Source organism: Trichechus manatus, unplaced genomic scaffold (assembly GCF_000243295.1).
Source record: "Trichechus manatus latirostris isolate Lorelei unplaced genomic scaffold, TriManLat1.0 scaffold00033, whole genome shotgun sequence".
Lineage (NCBI taxonomy): Eukaryota > Metazoa > Chordata > Mammalia > Sirenia > Trichechidae > Trichechus > Trichechus manatus.
Window position 1 is genome coordinate 5,474,788 of NW_004443969.1, and position 21,393 is coordinate 5,496,180.

Here is a 21,393-nt window from a genome sequence, read left to right on the forward strand (position 1 = left end):
GGCTGAACGGTAAACCTCAGAAGTGACTTCACCACTGAGCTAAAGGGGTGTCTGGAGGCCATACTCTCAGGGTTTCTCCAGTCTCTTTCAGGCTAGTAAGTCTGGTCTTTTTTTGTGTGTTAAAATTCTGTTCTACATCCTTCACCAGCTCTGTCCAGAACCCTCTGTTGTGATCCTGGTCAGGGAAGTCAGTGGTGGTAGCTCTCATTAAGGTTTTAAATAACCCCCTCGTAGCTAAAGACAGCAAATAATCTATGGGCTCTAGCTTACTTGATATTTTAGCAGCATTCCATAGTTTATTATTCCTCTCTGTTTATACCTGTCTCCAACCATGGCTTCTTGGTCTCTGCAGGCTTTATGTCCTCTACCAAACTTCAATGGTGTATTGCTTAGGATTTGTCTGAGGCCTTGTCTCACGCGTATACATCTCCCTACGTAATTTCATGCCCTCCAGAGGTAACTTATCTTCCAAATCTCCAGCTCTGTTCTTGCTTCTCAGTGCCAAGATCCATATAGTAGACTGTTTAACAGTATCTCAGAGGTCTCAGCTACTTCAAATGTAACATGTTCAAAACTAAACTTATCCTCTCTTCCCTATACCACCCCAAGCAAAAGTGTTTGTCCTTTAATGTTCTCAATCTCAGTAAGAAAACTATCAAGGAGATGGGAACTACCCTCCATTACTACTTCTAGTTTATCACCAATATCTCATTAATCATTCCATTTCTCATTAAACATCTACTTCTTTATTCTTGTTAAAAAAATAAATCTTACATACATCTAATCAAACCTCTAGATTTAACTACCATTTTACAATAATAAAGGAAATAGAGGACCATATTAAATGACGCTGTAAGGATGCAATCATTAGAATCCAAAATACGGTAAATTTTACAAGATAAGTAACCAGGTTTCTTCAACAAATAAATGACAAGGAAAAAACAAAAAAATACAAGCAGGAGAATATTAAAGGATTTAAGAGGACTATCAACGAAATCTAATGAGTGGCCTGGTTTGGATCTTGATTCAAACAGGGTAAGCCAATACAGGAAATAATCAGGGAAAGTTGAGCACTGGCTAGATATTAGATGATACTAATAAACTATATGTTTCTTTTAAGAGTGATATTTACCTTTCAAGAAGTTCTTATATTTAAAAGATAAGTATTTGCAGATGAAATTACATATAGGATTTACTTTAAAATAATCCAGTAGGGAACAGGGGAGTAGTGATAAAACACGACTGGCCATAGGTTGATAATTGCTGAAGCTGTGTGATAGGCATGAGGGCTCATTTTATTCTTTTCTCTACTTCTGCATATAAAATTTCCCATAATAAACATTAAATGTGTTGTGCATGTATACACACACACATACACACACACACACTTCTGCTTCTATCTCTACTGTTACCACTGTAGAACAAATCATTAACATTCCTTGCATTAGCTATTGCATTAATCAATTATCTTGTCTTCCTAGAATCATGGCTGCCTCCCCCGAATAATTTCTTTTCACTGTCACTACAACCTGAGTAATCATTTTAAGTAATGAAACAAACAATATATACTGAGCATTCATTATGTTCAAAGCACTGTAAAAATTTCTTTATATGTATTATCTCAGTAAGCCTCACAACAATTTTAAAGTAGTGTCTACATTTTACAAATGAAGAAACTGAACCCCAGAGAGGTTAAGTTATTTGGATGATATCACAAAGCTAGAAAGCAGCAAAACCACAACTCAAGCCCAAGCAGTCAGATTCCAGTATTTGTGCTTTTAATTACTAAAATTATTCATCAAATCCATTAATGTCAGCTATATAATACAGTTCAAATTCTTTAACAGAGCCTAACAACACTTTCCATGATCTTGTCCGGGCCTATCCAGCCTCCTCACTTTTTCTCCGCATTCTCTATGCTCCAGGCCTACTGGTGTTGCAGTTCTAGGCTCTCTTGGACTTTAAAGTCTTCCTATATACTGTTTCTCTGCCTAAAATAACCTTGCTTATACATTTCACTCAAGGACTTTCCTGAATCTCCAAACCAGGTTAGCTACTCCTTTATATATTCCCAGAGGATCCTTTTTCTAACCCCCATCACACTTGTAATTATTTCTTCAATGTCTTCCTTTCTATCACATTATAATAGTCTTGGAGTCAAAGAAGCTATCTTTCTTATTTACCACTGTATTCTCAGCACTTAAGGTTTGTTACACATGGTAGCTGTTAAATAAAAAAAAAATGAGAGAGAAGGGAAGGGGAAAAAAAAGAGGTACAAAGAAGAAAATTTACAAATTAGGCAAAGTCAAGCTCTAAAAATAAGATGATAAAGGTCAGAGTGTTTACCTTTTGGTGAGGAGGTGGTGACTGTGGAAGTAGACACAAGGAAAGCTTCAGGGTTATATGATTTGCTCTTTATCTTGAACTTTTATGATTATAGTACACTTAAGACTTGCAAGCTTTACTGTATATAAGTTATGCCTCAATAAAAAGGGAAGGGGGGAGAGAGGAGAAGGGAAAAAGAAAGGGAAAGAAGGAAAAAAAGAAGGGCACTTTCAGGTGACATAAGCTTCATAATGGAGAGAAATGGTGTGGGCTTGAATTATAATGGAAAAGAAATGGTCTAGGTGTGACAATGTGGAGGTAAGAGGAAGTTAATCCTACAATGGGCTCTGAGATACAATGAGTGTGGAAATGTAAATATTGGTCACTTAAACAGGCTAAACTTTTCCTCTTAGGGGTAAAAAGACAAAGCAGAGTTAAAGCAAGGTTGGGAAGGTGCCACCAGAAAAACATTTCTGTTGTGAAGAGGTTGAGGGTATTAAGTCTATAACTGAGTGAAACTCCAGAGATCACAATCAGTGAACAATATTTTTTTAAGAAAATTGGTAGTTATTTATGCAAATCATAAAAACATACCTTTGTAGCATATGTAGGTTTTTCTATTGCTTCATCACCAATAAAGAAGTCTAGGTCATCAACACCTTTCATCACCCTCCTTTGAGCTTGGTCACCCACTTTTGCTGACTCCTTAATAGCAATACCTTCAAAACCAAAGTTATTTAGACATGTAAAAAAATCCATTTTCTTCAAATGAGACAAACTTTTAATTTATACTTTTTATTACAAAGTGTTATGAAACAAAACATGACCTAGCCATATTTAAACTGTCAAACTAATGCACAAAGGCCATAAGAAAGCTGTGACAAAATTCATTTTAACACAATGAAATCTCAACTTCCATTCAGAGACAAGGCTTCAAATGTGGAAAGCTAAAAAAAGAAGTACAGCTATGACAATGTTTTAGCTACATTTTAAAAATCTATATAAGATCTATTTGGATTGTGAATAAAATTACACAAAATCAAAAAGGGAAAAGTGAAAACCAATAATAAATATAAAAAGAAAACTGCCAATAGAATTTTAAAAAATGTCTTCATATTTTCTATCTTCTTTGCACTAACTATATGGACTAGTAATTTAAATATAAGATTGGCATAGAGGTTTGTTAAATTTTAATCATATATACATGATATCTCAAATCATGTAGGTAAAACAACAATAATCTCCTTAAATAATTTCAGAAATCCAGCATACAGTTCTAGAGCTAAAACTTAACTTGTTATATATTTCTTAATTTATAAATTTCTAAATCCTTCAAGTTAAGTAGTCTTTCATTCAAAATAACTTTTATCTGAATGCACTTAAATTGACCTGGGATTTAACTGTTACACTTTATTTAATAACAGTTATATTCTCAATGGGGTGGATACAGAAGAGTGAAAGAAAAAGAAATCCTACATCCAGTCAGCTTCTTCTATATTTGATGGGGAGAGATATATATACACATATTCACCAGACTATAACAACAACGTAGCCTTTTAAATAAGAAGGGATTCAAATGTTCTAGGCACTTACTCTTTGCCATTGAGTCGATTCCAAGTCATGGCGACCCTATAGGACAGGATAGAACTGCCCCACCGGGTTTCCAAGGAGAGCTGGTGGATTCAAACTGGCAACCTTCTGGTTAGCAGCTGTTTAAGGTAGCTCTTACCCATTGTGCCACTAGGGCTCCTAGGCTATCAAAAATGTACCCACAGTAATAACTTCTTAAAAGTTACATTAATCTAAATTATCTCCATATTATTCTATGATAGTTTATTTTGATAATATTCATATTTTTTCTTAAAAGACTAATATAAGAGAGAAACTATGTTAAGCTGTATATGCTTAAGATAAAGAAAATTTTTTGAAGTAACACACAAAAATGACAAAGAATGCTTTGATTAATCTATGTGTGCACTAATGGACAGAAATGAAACAGAAACAGCTACATTTATTGTGAAGTTATGAAGTGCTAAACATTCCTAAGCATTCTACATGCATTATTTCACTGATGGCTCACAACAACCCTATTAAGTAAATAAATACTTCAATCATGCCCATTTTGCAAATTTAACACCTATGTTAAAATAATTCAACTTTTAATTAAAAAAAACTGTTTTACATAAAATTACTTTTTTATTTCCAACACCTAACAGACTTTAAGAAAACAGTACCTAAAAAAGGGCTATTTTAAATTATATTTAGTACCAACTTGACAAAAACCAGTTAACATCAAGTCATCGAGAGAGAGAGAGAGAGAGAGAGAGAGAGAGAGAGAGAGAGAGAGATCACAATAACAGCATATACAACGGTCTAACACTAAAAACAACTATAATAAAAGTCAAGTAAGTACTAGCCCATGGAAGTACCTCTACATTCATCAGCAATAGAGCCAACAACTGTCACCAAATTCTTAAAATAGACAAGAAGCTATCAATGCACTGATATATAAATGTGGGGAAAAAGCAAACCTGCCCTTCAATATAGACAACAAATAAGCGTAAATGCAGTATAAGGAAAAAGGAATAATATCACCAAACTAAGACCACGACACTCACATGAATGAGCTATTTCATCAGTATTATCTAAAATCCATTTTAGGTATTAAAGTGTAAAATTTAGGTAGTAGTCTAAACTCTTACAAAATCGATTCCTAAAAAAGCATTCCAAAAAATTAGAAGTGCAAAAGTCAAATACAGTTTTGTTTCCAAAAAGTAAAAAATATAAAAAACCTCTAAATACACGTCCCCTTTTAGGTGAAATTTCAACAGAATATTTCTCACATTTCACACAAAAAATTTAATATTGTTCTTCCTACACAGATGACAAAACAGTTGACCTGCTTATGTCCAATGAGTGCTCAATGCAGTTTTTGGCATGCCTAATAATTTCCACCTTATTCTCAACTTCACTGATTTTGAGATCTAATGCTTCTTTCACTATTCTCTGCACTTTAATTTTTCCATTGTCTTCTTTTCATAAATGAAGAATACATAAAAATATTCAAATAGTTGCATAAATACTGCTGTGCAGAGCTGATGACACTTCCAGTATTCAGCTTGGAATCAGCACTACACCAAGCAATGGCTCAAAAGGTTTGCTATCTGATGTGCAAGTCTGAATCTGGTAGTATGACAAGGAAGCTTAGAGGTGTTACTATATAATGTACAAAAGATAAATTATTTGAAAGTCAAAAGTATAAAAGTATGTCCATCAAGGACAAGACAACTCACAACCTACCATATTTTTACACAACGCAAGCTTTCTACATTTGTTTGCCAACTAATTGTGCCCTCCTCCTGCAATGTATTTTCGTAAGTGTGCAATGCTAATTTTACAGCAACATGTAAAAAAAAATTGGTATAGAGGCACTTATGAAAATATCTCAAAGGGGGAGGGCACGGTTGGCAAACAAACATAGAAGGCGCCCGTTCTTTGCATAAAAATACAGTATGCTAACAAACGCAATTGGATAGTATTTTTTTAAAACTACTGAAAGATAGCTGACGGTCAGCTAAAGTGAGGTTAACAAAAATAGGATAGAACAAAAGCATTCTTAAGATATAATGTACCAGAACAGTATAGTTACAGGATATTAGAAAACAGCTGAGGTCAACATCTGTAAAGGTGAGCTGCCATCCTAATTTTAGAACACGGGCACTCATCAGGGATGCCAACAAGCACTGGCCCTGCAAACAATAATCATGTCCACAAACCAAAAGACAGTCTTTGTAGGTATGTGAGGGGAGATAGACTACCTCAATTAGTTACAGCCATACACTGTCAACAGCAATAACCTCAAAGCATAAAATTTTTAATTATCAGTTCACTCGTTTTTTTCTTTAAAAAGAGATAATTGGAAGATTTATTAAACAGGGAGCTGAGATGAATGGTCAGGGGTTTGGGAATGGGGCTACACTTAGAACTTGGCAAACCATGTTTTTTAAAGAACTTAATCTTACAGTGTCAGGTATGAGTACCTTTCTTACCTTAATTATTAGGAAAAAAGATCTTTAAATCAGCTCATTTGTGGTTTAAAAAGTACTTACAGGAAGGGATGATGAACTGTGGTTCTGTATTTCCAGCATATCCTAGTTTTGTATACCTGCAAAACAAAACAAAACAAAAATTTATAAAGATTTTAATATTACTAATAGCAATTACAAATTTAACTCCTAGACTTCCATTCTAAGACTGTTCTGAAGTGAGATTCTGTTGAATAAGTAATATACAAAATTCTACAGTTTCAGTACATTTAAACATCTCCACTTTTGAAATTATGTCAGGGATATTCATACATGTGCGTAATAACACACATACAATGTCACTGGTTACAATCTTGCTTTTTAACAGCAAAAGAATGGAAATACCTAAATGTCCACTAAAAGAGAAACTAAAATTAGTTCAATAAACTATGCTAAATTCATACTATGGAATAGTATGCAGCTATAAAGAAGACTGGTGTACTGATATGGAACAATATCTATAATGTACTGTTAACAGCACAAAGCAAGATACAATACTATAAATAAAAAGAAGAAGGGTAAGAACATAAAATATATCTGATTGCACAGGCACAAGATAGCTCTGGAAGGGTAAACAAGAAATAGGCAATTTGGATTGCCTCCAGGGAAGGGGACTAGGCAGGTGATGGACAGGGATGAGAGGGAGATTTTTTATGGTACATCATTTCATACCATTTGAATGCTTTACTATTCAAAAATAAATATAATTTTTTAATATTTTTCCACAGTAGATTTCAGGCTATAATCTTACAATAACAAAATTATGATGACCATGATTAGAAACTATAAAACCTAAGATTTTACATACAGCATGTTGGGGGATACTTAGAGGAGAGCTGGACATTTTTTGGCTACATGGGAAAAGCTATTAAATATAAGCAGGCTATAAAGAGAAAGTAACAATATTTTATATTATTCCATATTCAGATCCACTGCTAAACAGAAGGAAGGTAAATTGCTGGGATATTCTTGGATTCTAGTAATATCTGCATGAATTTTTTCTACTTAAAAGGAAAATAAAAATCTCTCTTTTGGTTATGTTTTAGCCCCAAAACTAACTAAATTCAAGAACTGAGAGTGCCAAAGGGTTTAAATCACTAAAAATAAGGGGAAAATATAAACTGTTCAAAATGTGATACTGCTCTACTGATGGAATCCCGTCAATGGTTCCCCACTGTCCATGTTTTAAGAAAGAAAAAAAAAAAATTCAAATGTCTTTGCAAGGCACTCAAAAACCCTTTAATGAAAAACAATAATAATAATAATAGGGGCCCTTTAATATTTAGCCCCTCACAAACCTCCCTCTACCACCTGCCTTACCACCACACCAGACTCTCTAACCATAAAAACTCATTTCATTTCACGCCACGGAGCCACTATTAACACTGTTCCTAACATGTGAGATGCTCTCGTTCTACCCTTGAATGCAACTGCGAAACTCTTATAAAATCTTCAAAATTCAGGTTAAGTATCACTACTTCTATATGAAAACTTTCGTAACTTCCCCCAGATAGTTGTTCTTGCCTTTGTAAGTACAAGCATTATTTAACAGTCATTCCTAATCCTTGATTCCGTCATGTATAAAATAAAAATTGAAATTAAAAAATAGTTCAAAATTGTTCATAGTGTTAAATAACAAGTAAAGCAGTTAGCACAGTATTGGCACATAGTACACACTCAATAAATGTAAACTTCAATTACTCTTTATATTCATTCCCTCCAAATTTTCCATTCCCCCCATAATAAGATAAAGTCCATGCACATACCTAAACACTGGAAGTTTAAAATGCTTGTAGTTATTAGATACAAATTATCCCTTGACACATAAACCAATCCTCTGTAGAAGATTCTCAGATTGTAGCTTGTATCTGATAAATTTTTATCACCCTTCCACTGCCAAATATCTTTCTATTCTTCCAACCCAGAGTCTCTTATTCATGTAAAGCCTTCAAGTATGAAGGAAGAAAAAAAAAAAATCCAGTAATATATAGAGGCCAGCATGATGGAACATCTCGACCTCTTCTGAAGACGTAAAAACTAGAACTAATTACTCAAACACACAAAACCACCATCAACTAGAGTGAATAATCTGGTCCCACTGAACTCACTGATATTAACTGTAACCTAGCTGAAATAAGAGAGTGTACTATCAGTTTAAAACAGTAACGAAGAAAGTACAGGCTATGGCACTGAGAAGAACTGGGACCTACAGTATACTTCACTCCCCAGTGGACAAATGGAACTAACTATACCATGCCAAAATAAAGACTAGTTTCAAATGAGACAGTCTAAAACTGAATCATAAACCCTACTTTCTGGCCATCACTTGGTGGAAGGATTAATACCAAATTATTCCTTCATATGATCCTTCATATTAATCCCTCCACTTTTATTCCCACTTGTTACCACAGCAGTTCAAGGAGTCATACCCAACCATACCTTGGTTCCAATCATTTGCCACCTCTAAGACCCCTACAAAAGAGAATAGACTCCCTAAAAGTAGTTTTAACTCAAGAACCTTCAAATGATGTTCTGTTACCTACAGGATTAAGTACAAATTTACTAAATCTAACTTTTTAATTGTCTCTCATCACCTGCTTCATGAACCCAGCTCAAGGCACATTTCCCCCTCACATACTATCAGTGCTTACACTATGCCACTTCAGAAAAGCTCTCATCACAATTTAAGACTCCTCCATGAAGTCTTTCCTGATCATTTTAACTATCAGTCATCATTACGTTCAATAAGCTATCTGGAAATATATACAAGCCTATATTGTTATTTTCATGTGGGTAAACGCCATCTCCCTAATATACCATAAAACAGTTAAAGGAGAGATCATATTACAGTAGAAACTCTCTTAAGAAATCTATATTTAACCAGCTCATTAATCACTCAGATTGATCAACACTCCATTCCTGGCCAAAATCAAATTCCCTAGGTTGAGCATATTCAGCAATGAATTACTTTCAAAACAGACACCAAAAGAGGACCTAATAAACTTAATAAAATTGTTGTACACTGTCAATATATAATCAAAACAAAAAGCCTCTTCCCTGAAATACAAAAATGGCTCCATATAGTTTTAGAGTCCATGAATGTACCATAACTTAATCATTTCTACTGTCTTTATAGTTGCCATAGCAAAATAATTATTTAAATTTTGGGAGGACAACAGACAAATACAGTCACTAATATTCTAGTCTTCAGTTTAAAACTTAAATAATATCTCAAAAGAACAAAATCTTTTAAAGACTGATGCAGTATAGTTATACAAACCACTAAATTATGGTATTTGATAACTACCTTGAGAATAATATTTTCAATAATTTTTAAGAAGTATGGGGAAAATGTTCCAGTTTACTTAACTTTAAAAGTTGCTTAGACTCTAAAAATTAATTTCGTTCCTGGCTCAAAGAAAAATTTTGTGGTGCAGACTACATTCCAGAAAATACAGAAAGTTGTATCCTGAAATCTGGAAGAAACTTGCTGAGTTAGGCTCAAGTGTCAAAAGTCACATTTTCTCTAGTAGAGAGAAAAAAAAGTACTAGATTAACAAAAATAAGAATTTCACTGTTTAAAAACACCCTCTTTATACTACCAGTAAACTTTAAAAATGTAGAGTTTTAATAATGCTCAAACAACAAAATCACAAGAGTCAAAGTTTAGAGAATAAACATATAGGAAGTACATAACAAGAATAAAAAAATCAGAACTATAAAAATCTCAGCCTTAAATGCTCTTGATAGTCACCATAGAGAAGAAACTTTGTACAGATGGCAGAAGAGTCTCTATCACTTCTACTCTGACTAAAGGAAATTCCTTTCTCGCAATCAGAATTTGACAACCTGAACTCTTTAAATTATAATTTAAGAATGTGATCACTGTTTAAACTAAGAGCTCTTCTTTCACACTGACATAAAAAAGTTCAAATTTTCTGTAATAATGCAAATGAATTTCAAATAAAACTTTTTCATATCAAATATTTCTCTAAGCATATGTGCTTGTAGCTCTCCTAGATATAAAAACATTTAGAATTAAACCTAATATTGACCAAACATCACAGTGAACCATTTTTAACCTTACTTTTCCAAAGTGATTTTTTTTCTTTGTATCCATAAATACTGTTAATACACTTTATTTTTCCACAGCCCTTACAATTTTCCATTAAGTTCCTTTTGGTGCTCAAAAAAATGATTTATATAAGCAATTTATGAAGGCAATACCTGTCAGAGTATACAATAAAAAAGCATTCCGTTCATATACACACACACACATCCACACACACACAGCCTTTCTAAATAAATAACCTGTAGCAAAAACTCTGCCTTTGGACAACCAATAGACACTATGATCCCATTTCTTCTCATTAAGTTTTTGAAATGGGGTTAGATGGCTTGGATTTTTCCTAAATTTACCATTCAGATACATCATTTAGTGTAGAATTCAGACTTGGAGAAAATTTTCATATTTGTAAGCTTCTCTGAAGTGAATTTAGAATCTTGAATCTAGAAACAAGAATGAATTCTTGATGTAAAGCCTTTCAAGGTCATATCACCATCAGTACAGAAACTTATACCTCATGTTTCCAAATATCATTTAAGTATTCATTTACCATTTTGAATTTTTCAATTCCGGTAGTTTGTGTTGTTGGTGATGATTGTTGTTAGCTGTCGTTGAGCTGACTCTGACTCAGTGCGACCCCACGTGTGCAGAGGAGAACTGCTCCATAGGGTTTTGAATGCTGTGACCTTCTGGTAGCAGATCGCCAGGCCTTGGTACATCTTTGCAATTAATGTTCTTGTAAGCATTTTTCTTTATGGATTCTATTTAGTGCTATTAACTGAGCTCAGTTACTAACATCCACAGATTCAACCCACAATAAAAAAAACTTCATATTTTAATAACCTTCTGGATTAATGTTATCTTGATGTCATTTGATATTCATTAATAATAACATCCAAAAGTGGCCCCTTCTCTATTTATTTTGCTTGATGGGGCTCAAAAAAAATGCAGATTGGTAAAAACAAGTGATTCTTCCACCACAAAAGTATTTTTGGCTTTAGCTATTAATCATCCAGCCTTGTAACTATCTTCAAGAGTTCAACCTGGAACTGAGACAATACTTGCAAACACGTCAGTTAAATATTTTTCTGCATAAAACAGGTGTTTTATATAAAAGTGGTTAGATTACTTAGCACCATTGCTTCGTATGATCATTTCTCCAAGAAAATAACATATTTAGGCTACAGCAGAGAAGAACTGTTAACGTACACTATCCAAATTTGAGATATTTGTCAATGTATTGCCTAATTAAAGATACTTAATGTTTCTTTCTTGTGAACCTTATTTCTTTTCAGTTTTAATCAAAACTTGGAACCTGGAAAAAAAATGAAATTGGGTATAAATCGCACACCTTCCAGCAGGATAAATCTAAATGTATCAAGATTAAAAGAGAAAAAAAATCAAACCATGACTTTTAAAAGAAAATCTGAGATAATTCCTTTATAACCTTCCAGTGGGACAGTCTTTCTCTCTAACTTAAAATCCAAACACTATTAAAAAAAAAAAAAAAAGATTGATACTTTAACTGTGAAAATTAAAAACTTCTTTACAAAAACACACCAAAAGTAGTCAAAAGAAAATTCATTAACAGAGAAAAATTATTTGTACTCAGAGATAAAGTTAATCTCCTTAACACACAAACGATACCTAAAAGTTGACAAGAAAGAAGGGAAAAAGTGGGGGAGAGAGGGAAGAAAGGAGGGAAGGGAGGAAGGAAAGGCAAAGAACAGTAACCATTCAGAAAAAGAAACAGAAATGGCTATTAAATGAAAAGATACTCAACTCCACGGGATAAACTAAATGCAAATTAAAAGTACAGTGAGGAACTCTCATGCATTCCCAGTTGGAGTGCAAAATGATGCAGCCACTTTGGAAAACAGTTAAACATTCACTTAACATATGACCCAGCAATTCTACTCCCAGATATTTACTCAAGAGAAGTAAAAACACATGTCCACACAAAAGTGTGCACATGTATGTTCACAACAGCATTCATAATGGCCAAAAACTAGAAACAAATGTCCATCAACAGAAGAACAGATTAACTAGCATATTCATACAAAGCAAAAACAGTCCACACAGATGAACCAGAAAAGGTAACCCATTCTCAAGGGAAAAGGCAATTCCAAGATGACCCAAGTGTTAGAATTATTAGATGAAGACTTGAAATCAATGTAATTCACCGTATTAACAGAATGAGTGAGAAAAATGAGTTCTCTGCTTTTTAAACACCTTAATGACTGCCCACTGGTTTGATGATAAAGACCAGTCCTCAACATTCTACAAAGTATAGTACTATGACTTACCTTCCCAGATTTACCTAAACATCCACTTTAACCTGCATAATCCTCAACCCCAGCAATCAAACTGTTAAAGTAGAAAACATTTATAAAAGCTTTGCTAATTATAGTTAGGAAGAAAAAACACAGCAAATGCTAGAATTCACATATTAACGCTCATCCTTCTTTTCACTGTTGTTCTTTTATTTTACTCGAATTCTTTATCTTACCTACAGGCCCTATAAAAATCTACCATTTTTATCATTCTTTTTGGATACAGTTGATTTTTATTGTATGATTCCCTGGCAGCATGAGTACAGTCCTAAGGAATTCCAATTTGCTACTGCTGAATAAATTGTGTGCATATATTTTTAATATTGCTTTAGTTACATTTTATGTTGCCTTGAAGTATTTAAAAAGAAACTATGAACCCGAATTTTTTTTTATGTCAACTATGAACAGATAACTTGGGGGCAGTGGTGGTTCAATGGCAGAATTCTCACCTTTCATGGGAGAGACATGGGTTCAACTCCCAGCCAATGCACCTCATGCAGAGCCACCACTCATCTGTCAGTGGTAACTAGCATGTTGCTATTGATGCTGAACAGGTTTCAGCAGAGCTTCCAGACTATGATGGACTGGGAAGAAAGGCCTGGTGATCTACTTCCGAAAATCAGCCAATAAAAACCCTGTGGATCTTAACAGTCTGGTCTACAACCAATCATGTGGATGGCACAAGACATAGCAGCCCCATTGTTCACAAGGTCACCATGAATCAAGGGCCAACTGGTCAACAGCTAACAACAACATGCAGATAGTCATGATGGGGTTCTGATGCAACAACTCTGTCGTAAGTCAGTTCTGCATAAGTAAAATACCTCATTTTTGGTTAAGTTTTCATTATTAAAAAAACAAAGCTGTTGTCGTCAAGTAGATTCTGACTCACAGCGACCCTACAGGACAGATTAGAACTGCCCCATAGGGTTTCCAAGGAGCGGCTGTTGGATTCAAACTCGCAACCTTTTAGTTAGCAGCTGAACGCTTAACCACTGTGCCACCAGTATCTTTATAAATCTGATCTTCATTTGTCCTTGTGGGTTGGAAACATAACATACAAGCTTACAGGTAAATTTTTATACATACATAAAAAATACAAAAATCATAAAAATTTACTCTGGTGATGAAGAAAAGTTAGACAACATTGGCATTTTGTCAGTTGCAACAATAATTCCACTTGTGGAAGGTTCTGGATCATCTGGATTATCCCTGGGAATGGGGATGGCATTTCTAGTCAGAAAATTAGTGAGAGTTGTCTGTATGGTCCTTTTCTTTTTTTTCCTCCTTCATACATTTTACAGTAACATCTCACTGCTTCCCGAATCTGCCCACTGACTTTAGCAAAACGATCAGTGTTTGGGGTCTGTATTTTCAAGAAACCAAAGCCCCTAATTTACTTTAGAAAAAAAACTTCAGCTAATCCTTTCACTGAAATTTTTTTAACAACTTCTCTCCTTCCTCTTCCTCATTATTTCTTTCTTCTTCACCATTTCTTTCCTCTTCAAAATCCATTCCGTCCTGATCTGTCAATTCTGCTTCTTCGTGATACATGACCTAGCTGTTCCACTTTGGTGGTAATCAAGTTCTAAATTCAGTATTCTTGCCACATGAATGATTTTTTTTCCACCAATCTCTTCCATCATATTATCCTGATCAAATACTTGGAGGGTGTTCACATAACTCAGCAATTTTTTCCATATCCCTTGCAGGTATTTTTCCAAAACTTCCTCCCAAGATGAAATATTCCAGATACACTATATATTAAACTTTTTCCAGAAAGCACATAAAGTTACCATATCTCCATCTGTTGCAGCTATTCCCTGAGCAAATGTAGCCTGCAGGTAGTATGCCTTGAAGGTGGCAAATGCATCTTGATCCAGAGGCTGAATCACGGTTGTCGAATTGGGGCTTTATCAAGTAGCAGCATGATCTTGAAAGAAATTCTTTTTTCAAGGCAATAGGCGTGCACTTCTGGGATGAAACAATTTTAAAAAATCAATCTTCAAATAACACAATCATCATCCAGCTCTGGGAGTAACTCCTGTTCTAGACCAGCAGCTTATTTTTATCAATGTTTTTTAATGCTTGGGGGTTTTTAGATGGCAAACAAGAAAAGGTTTTAATTTAAATTCAGCAGCCAAAAATTAAAAATTTTTGTTAATCAAAAGACTTTACAAAAAAAAAAAATGAAAAGCTAGCAACTGGAAGAGTATCTTCGGAAACCATATATTCAACAAGAATCTAGTAACTATAATATATATATAACCTTGACAACTTAATAGATAAATAATTCAATCATAAAATGACCAAAGTACTGGAGTAGACATTTCACCAAAGAGGACATTCAAAAGTAACAAACACATGAAAACATGCTCAGCGTCATTAGCCATTACAGATGCAAATCAAATCACAATGAGATTCCATTTCACTCCCATTAAAATGGCTAAGAATTTTAAAAAATAGAAAATAACAAATGCTGGTAAGGATGTGGAGAAACTGGAATCCTTACCCATTGCTGGTGGGAATGCAAAATGATGGTACAACTATTATGGAAAACAGTGTGGCAGTTCCTCTAAAAAACCAAAAATATAAATACCATATGACCCAGCAATTCCACTCCTAGGTATATAGCCCAAAGACTTGAAAGCAGAGACTCAAACAGAGACTCGTACACCAATGTTCCTTACAACACTATTCACAACAGCCAAAAGGGGAAAACAACCTAAATGCCCATCAACAAATAGATAAACAAAATGTGATACATATATACAATGGAATACTACTCAGCCAGCAGGAGAAATGAAGTCTTGATACATGCTACAACATGGATGGGGCTGGAAGATAGTATGCTGAGTGAAATAAGTTAATCACAAAAGGACAAATATTGTATGACCTCACTTAAAAGAGAAGACAAATGTATAGAGAACAAAGTTTATTAGCATTTACCAGGGGCAGGAGGGAGGGGAAAAGGGAGGTTAATGGTGATGGAAAAATCACATTGATCTTAAGGGTAGGGTTGCATAGCCAATTAGTGTTAAATGCTATCAATAAGCTGTATATCTGTAAAAAAAGGAAATGGCAAAAGTTGTGTGACAAACATACTTACAATGACAAAAAAAAAAAAAGAGTAACTGCTGAGGCTGCTTATGTGCAAACAAAAACTTCATGGGATTTGGTTTCTTGGTTTGGAGGTTTAGGGTCATGGTCACATGGGACATCCCAGTTAAGTGGCTTAATAACATGTTTAGTGCTTCTTTTCTATCTCCTAGCTCGATGCATTCTGCCTGGGGTCTTAAAAGCTTGCAAGCAGCCATCCAAGGCACAACAATTGGTCTCTGTTCACTTGTAGCAACAAAGGAAGGAGAGTCAGGAATAGGAGGAAATGGAATGTGTGGCTAATTGCCTCCATGAACAACTGCCTCCTCTGCCATAAGACCAGAAGAACTGGATGGTGCCCAGCTATCATTACTGAACATTCTGATGAAAGAGTCTTACAAGAATCCTGATCAAAAGGGGTAAAATGCAGAATAGGATGTCAAATTCTCATCAGCTCCAGACTTCCTGGAGCCACGAAGGTTGGATGAACCCCTGAAACTATTGTCCTGAGATAATCTTTAAACTTTAAACCAGAAATATTCCCTGAAGTCTTCTTAAAACCAAACAATAGTTTAGCTTAAATAGTAAAAAATGTCTGCCTTGAACACTATGCTCTTTTAAGAACTATCTATATGGGATCAAACTGACAACAGCAAACTTGAATGATTACATAGGAACTTTATGGGGCAGTGAATTTATTTTGATGGGGGAGGACAACTCAGAAATAGAGGGTGAGACTGGTTGCACAACTTGAAGCATGTAATCAGTGTGACTAAATGGTACATGCAGAAACTGTTGAATTGGTGTACGTTTTGCTGTGTATATTCTCAACAAAATTTTTTAAATTTTTTTAATAAAAATAAATAAATCCAGCAGCATTTCCTCCAAGCAGCAGCATGATTCTGTCTTTAAATGCCTTGAAACCAAGCATCGACTTCGTCTCTTTGTGAATATAGGTCCATTCTGGCATCCATCTCTACAACAAGCCTGATTCATCCACGTTCAAAATATGCTCTGGTAGATATTCTTCATCTTGTATTATCTTGTCCAACTCATCACTGAATTTTTTGACAGCTTCAACATCAGCACTTCCTGCTTCTCCAGTTATATGCATATTATGTGGCCAAATCTGCCTTTGAAGCAATGCTGGCACTGAAGTACTTGCAGTAGTCTCTTCTTTGTTATTCCTTCAGGTTTTCAAAAAGGCTACGTGCTTTCATTTGAATTATCAGTAAACTTATAGGAGCTCTCTTCCGGATATGGTCTTCTATCCAAATAATCAACAGCTTCTCCATTTTGTGGACTGGCCCTTGCATCTTCTTTGTTAAAATTATCGATTTTATGCCAATCGCTCCTTTAACTGCCTCCAAAATCCTACTGTTACCCTTAATGATTGTTGAAATGGTCAAATGAAACAGTTCTTCCTCACGTGCTATTTTGCCAGAGTCTCTTTACATTATCATAGTCCTTAATGATCTTTATATCCATGTCTAGGGTCTTCCTCACCTTCTTTTCTGGATTAGAACTTATTAGAGTGGCATGACTTCTTTTGCTAGACATATTGTTGAAGGTATAAGCAGTGAAGGTGTTACAGTTAGAGAAACTTGAACAACTTGGCTTCAAAGTAACAACTGATGCTTCTTATGGCACAAAACACTGAATAAGATCACACCATAGTCCTGGTCTACAATGAAGTTGGCATCAGTGTCATTAACAATGAAGTCAGAGTTCTAACAGCTGTCAGGTGCCTGTGCAGTTCAGTTCTCATATATCATTAGAGTTGAACATTGCCTAACTTTCTATCCATTATGACTGCCAACACTGACTTCATTGTAGACCAGACCATAGCCCACTATACAGCAGTGTTATGAACAGTAAATCATAAAAATGAACATCTGATAATGATAACATCAGCATATTACATGCTGCAACACTGTAAATAGTACGTACTATTAATGATAAGATATACCAAAAACAAAAAACGGACAGTCGTAAGTGCAGTTTGTCATAACTCGAATACGTCATAAGTCAGGGAGTACCTGTACTTTAAAAAAAAAAGTCATTTTTTTTAAATGGCTTACAAAAGGCACAAAATGACAAAGGCAAATCTATTCTATCTAATTTTATAAAATTCATAAAAGCAATATAACATTTTGAAAAGCTAAACCAAAAATGTTCCTCTATTGCCCAGGGAAGCAAGTAAATATACAGAAAATCTCTGTGGACTATGGCAGCAATGAAAAAAAATCTACAATGCTGATTTTGGTGGGGGTTGGGGCAAACATGGGAGTACTTGGAAACTCCTTACAGAAGGTAGTGTAGTAGAGGGGAAAAGTCAGAAGCACTTTTGAGGTCTTCAAAGCCCAGATGACTAGAACAATAGCAGTGGAAACATAATAAGGTTAGGAGAACAAATGACAAAAGACAGATCAGTCTTATAAAAGAAATGATGAGTAACATGTCATGGTAGCCCCCATGCATCTGTCAGTTCGTTGCACTGTGGGGGCTTGAGTATTGCTGTGATGCTAGAAGATACACCACCTGTATTCAAATACCAGCAGGGTCACCTACGGCGGACAGGTTTCAGCTAAACTTCCAGACTAAAACAGATTAGGAAGAAGGACCTGGCAGTCTAATTCTGAAAAGAATTAGCCAGTGAAAACCTTATGAATAGCAGTAAAATACTGTCTGATATAGTGCTGGAAGATGAGCCCCTCAGGTTGGAAGGCACTCAAATGATCACTGGGGAAGAGATGCTTCCTCTAAGTAGAGTCAACCTTAACGACGTGCATGGAATCAAGCTTTCGTGACCTTCATGTGCTCATGTGACACGACTCAAAATGAGAAGAAACAGCTGCAAACATCCATTCATAATCAGAACGTGGAATGTAAGAAGTATGAATCTAGGAAAATTGGAAATCGTCAAAAATGAAATGGAACACATAAACACTGATATCCTAGGCATTGGTAAGCTGAAATGACTGGTATTGGCCATTATGAATCAGACAATCATACGGCCTACTATGCCAAGAATAACAACTTGAAGAGGAATGGCACTGCATTCATCATCAAAAAGAACATCTCAAGATCTATCCTAAGGTATAACATGGTCAGTGATAGGAAAAATCCACACCCGTACAAGGAAGACCAGTTAATACAACTATTAGTCAAATTTACACACCAACCAGTAAGGCCAAAGATGAAGAAATTGAAGATATTTACCAACTTCTGCAGTCTGAAATTAATCAAAAATGCAATCAGGATGCATAGATAATTACTGGTGGTTGGAATGTGAAAGTTGGAAACGAAGAAGAATCGGCAGTTGGAAAACATAGCCTTTGGGATAGAAACAATCCTGGAGATCGCATGATAGAATTTTCCAAGACCAACAACTTCTTCATTGTAAATACCTTTTTTCAACAACATAAATGGCGACTATAAAAGTGGACTTCGCCAGATGGAATACACCAGAATCAAAACAACTACATCTGTGGAAAGAGAAGATGGAGAAGCTCAATATTACCATTCAGAACAAGGCCAGGGGCTGACTTAGGAACAGACCATCAACTGCTCATATGAAAGTTCAAGCTGAAGCTGAGAAAAATTAGAACAAGTTAACGAGAGCCAAAGCACGACCTTGAGTATATCCCACCTGAATTTAGAGACCATCTCAAGAATAGATTTGATGAGTTGAACGCTAATGACCGAAGACCAGACGAGTTGTGGAATGACATCAAGAACATCATACATGGGTTCCGGCAAAATGGCGCTCTAGGCAAAAGCGCCACACCGTCCCTCCACAGCAAAGATCCGAAAAACTAAGCCGAACAGAGAATACAACAATCCTGAAAACCTAAAACATCAAATGAAGAGATAAAGAACTCACCTAAGCACCAAATGGAGTGAGAAAACTGACAGAGAATGGAGAGCGAGGAGAGTTTCATGCAGAGGCTCCCTACCAGCTAACGCAGCGTGGATCCACCATCTTGGACTCCTATCGGAGACCAGCAAACAGGGTTATGAGAAAGCAGCCTCACGGAGCGTCCAGCGGGAGATAAAACAATCGGTAAATTGCGGTGTGTGCTTTCCCACTCCCCACCCCTCTTCGCCCCGGCTTGGCCTCCTCTGCTTCCCGCGGCCACGGTCTCTTGACCAGGAAGCGCCGGCTGCTTGGATTCCACACACCCAAGCGGGTGGCTCTCTGGGGGCCATTTGTTGGCTGCTAGTGTTGCTTTTCTTTTTCTGCTTCTTTTGATTTCTCACTTGCCTCTCACCACCTCCCCCTCCTTTCACTCGAGTGCCTGGCTCCGAACGCCACCTTTGCTTATTTATGAGAGGCTCCAGAGCGCCTGCAATTTGTGACATATGCTTACCCACTCCCTACCCTTCTTCACCCACACTCGGCCTCCTCTGCTTCCCGGGGACACAGTCTCTTGTCCAGAAACAGCAGCCAGCACTAGCTGGGTCTCTGAGTGCCATTTGTTGGCTGATGCTGTTGCTTTTTTTTTTTTTCCTGCTTCTTTTGATTTCTTGCTTGCCTCTTGCCGCCTCCCCCTCCTTTGGCTCGAGTGCCTGGCTCCGTGAGCCATCTTTGCTTCTTCCTGACGGGCTGCGGAGCTCCATTCGAGTGTGGAGCTGCTTCCCGGTCTCGGCTACCGCGCTGGTGGGATCACGGGGCTTTTGTTTATTTGTTCGTTTTGAATTGTTTGTTTGTTTTCTTTTCCTTTTCTTGAGTTGGAGCCCTTTCTGGCCAGGCGCAGCTGCATGGCAAGGAACTCACCTTCAGCTTCCACAGACGTGCAGAGGGATCCCTGAGAGCATTTCTTTTATCGTTGGTTTTTTTTTTTGTTTTTCTTAGGGGTCTTTCTTGTTTTTTTTTTCTTTTAATTTGTTTTCTTTCCTTTTCCCTCTTTTTCCCTTTTTGTCTTTCTTCATTGCTCAGTCTCTCATCTCTCTATATCTTCCTTCTCATTCTGATCCCTGAATACCAGGCATTGTATACCTCTACACCTTCTAGCCAGGCTGTACTGCAACACCTGAGAGCGACTTTCCCAGACCTCATAGCTGCATCAGTGGGATCCCTGGGAACTTTGCGGTTCTTTAACCTTTCTGATTTTTACTTATTCATTCTTTTCTTTTTTTCCTCTTCCCCTTTCTATTTTTCTCCATTTCATAGTCTCTCAACTCTCCATTCCAATGGCAAGCTCCCCTAGCATTCTTTTTTGTTTGTTTGTAAGTTTTTGGCTCCTGTTCCTCTCTCCTCTCTCCCATAACCATCTTTGCTCCACACATAACAATCTCCCCACTGCATCCTCACTACCTGCACTGTGCACTTGACATGACACCACCAAGCAGCACAGGCACGGCCTACTGGAACCTGCCCTGCACTGATCACCGACCCGCCCTGGTGGCTGTAGTAAGTGCTACAAACAACCCGTCCCAGTAACTCCTCTTCAGCTAGACCTGCCCTGCTGTACCATATCTG

The 21,393-nt window shown here is 36.2% G+C and overlaps 1 protein-coding gene across 2 annotated transcripts in view; it reads right to left on the reverse strand.

Annotated features, from left to right (window-relative positions):
- ACTR3 (actin related protein 3) overlaps positions 1-21,393 on the reverse strand; it is a 92,864-nt gene that overhangs the window by 43,006 nt on the left and 28,465 nt on the right. The window contains exons 1-3 of one of the 2 annotated variants that reach the window (XM_023730180.1): positions 11,027-11,959; positions 6,435-6,490; positions 2,920-3,044 (exon numbers count right to left, since the gene is read on the reverse strand). In XM_023730180.1, coding sequence (XP_023585948.1) covers positions 2,920-2,991 — 72 coding nt within the window. In that variant the 5' untranslated portion in view covers positions 2,992-3,044; positions 6,435-6,490; positions 11,027-11,959. Of the gene's footprint in view, positions 1-2,919; positions 3,045-6,434; positions 6,491-11,026; positions 11,960-21,393 lie in introns of those variants that run through there. The other variant, XM_004375075.3, reaches the window with a different exon arrangement.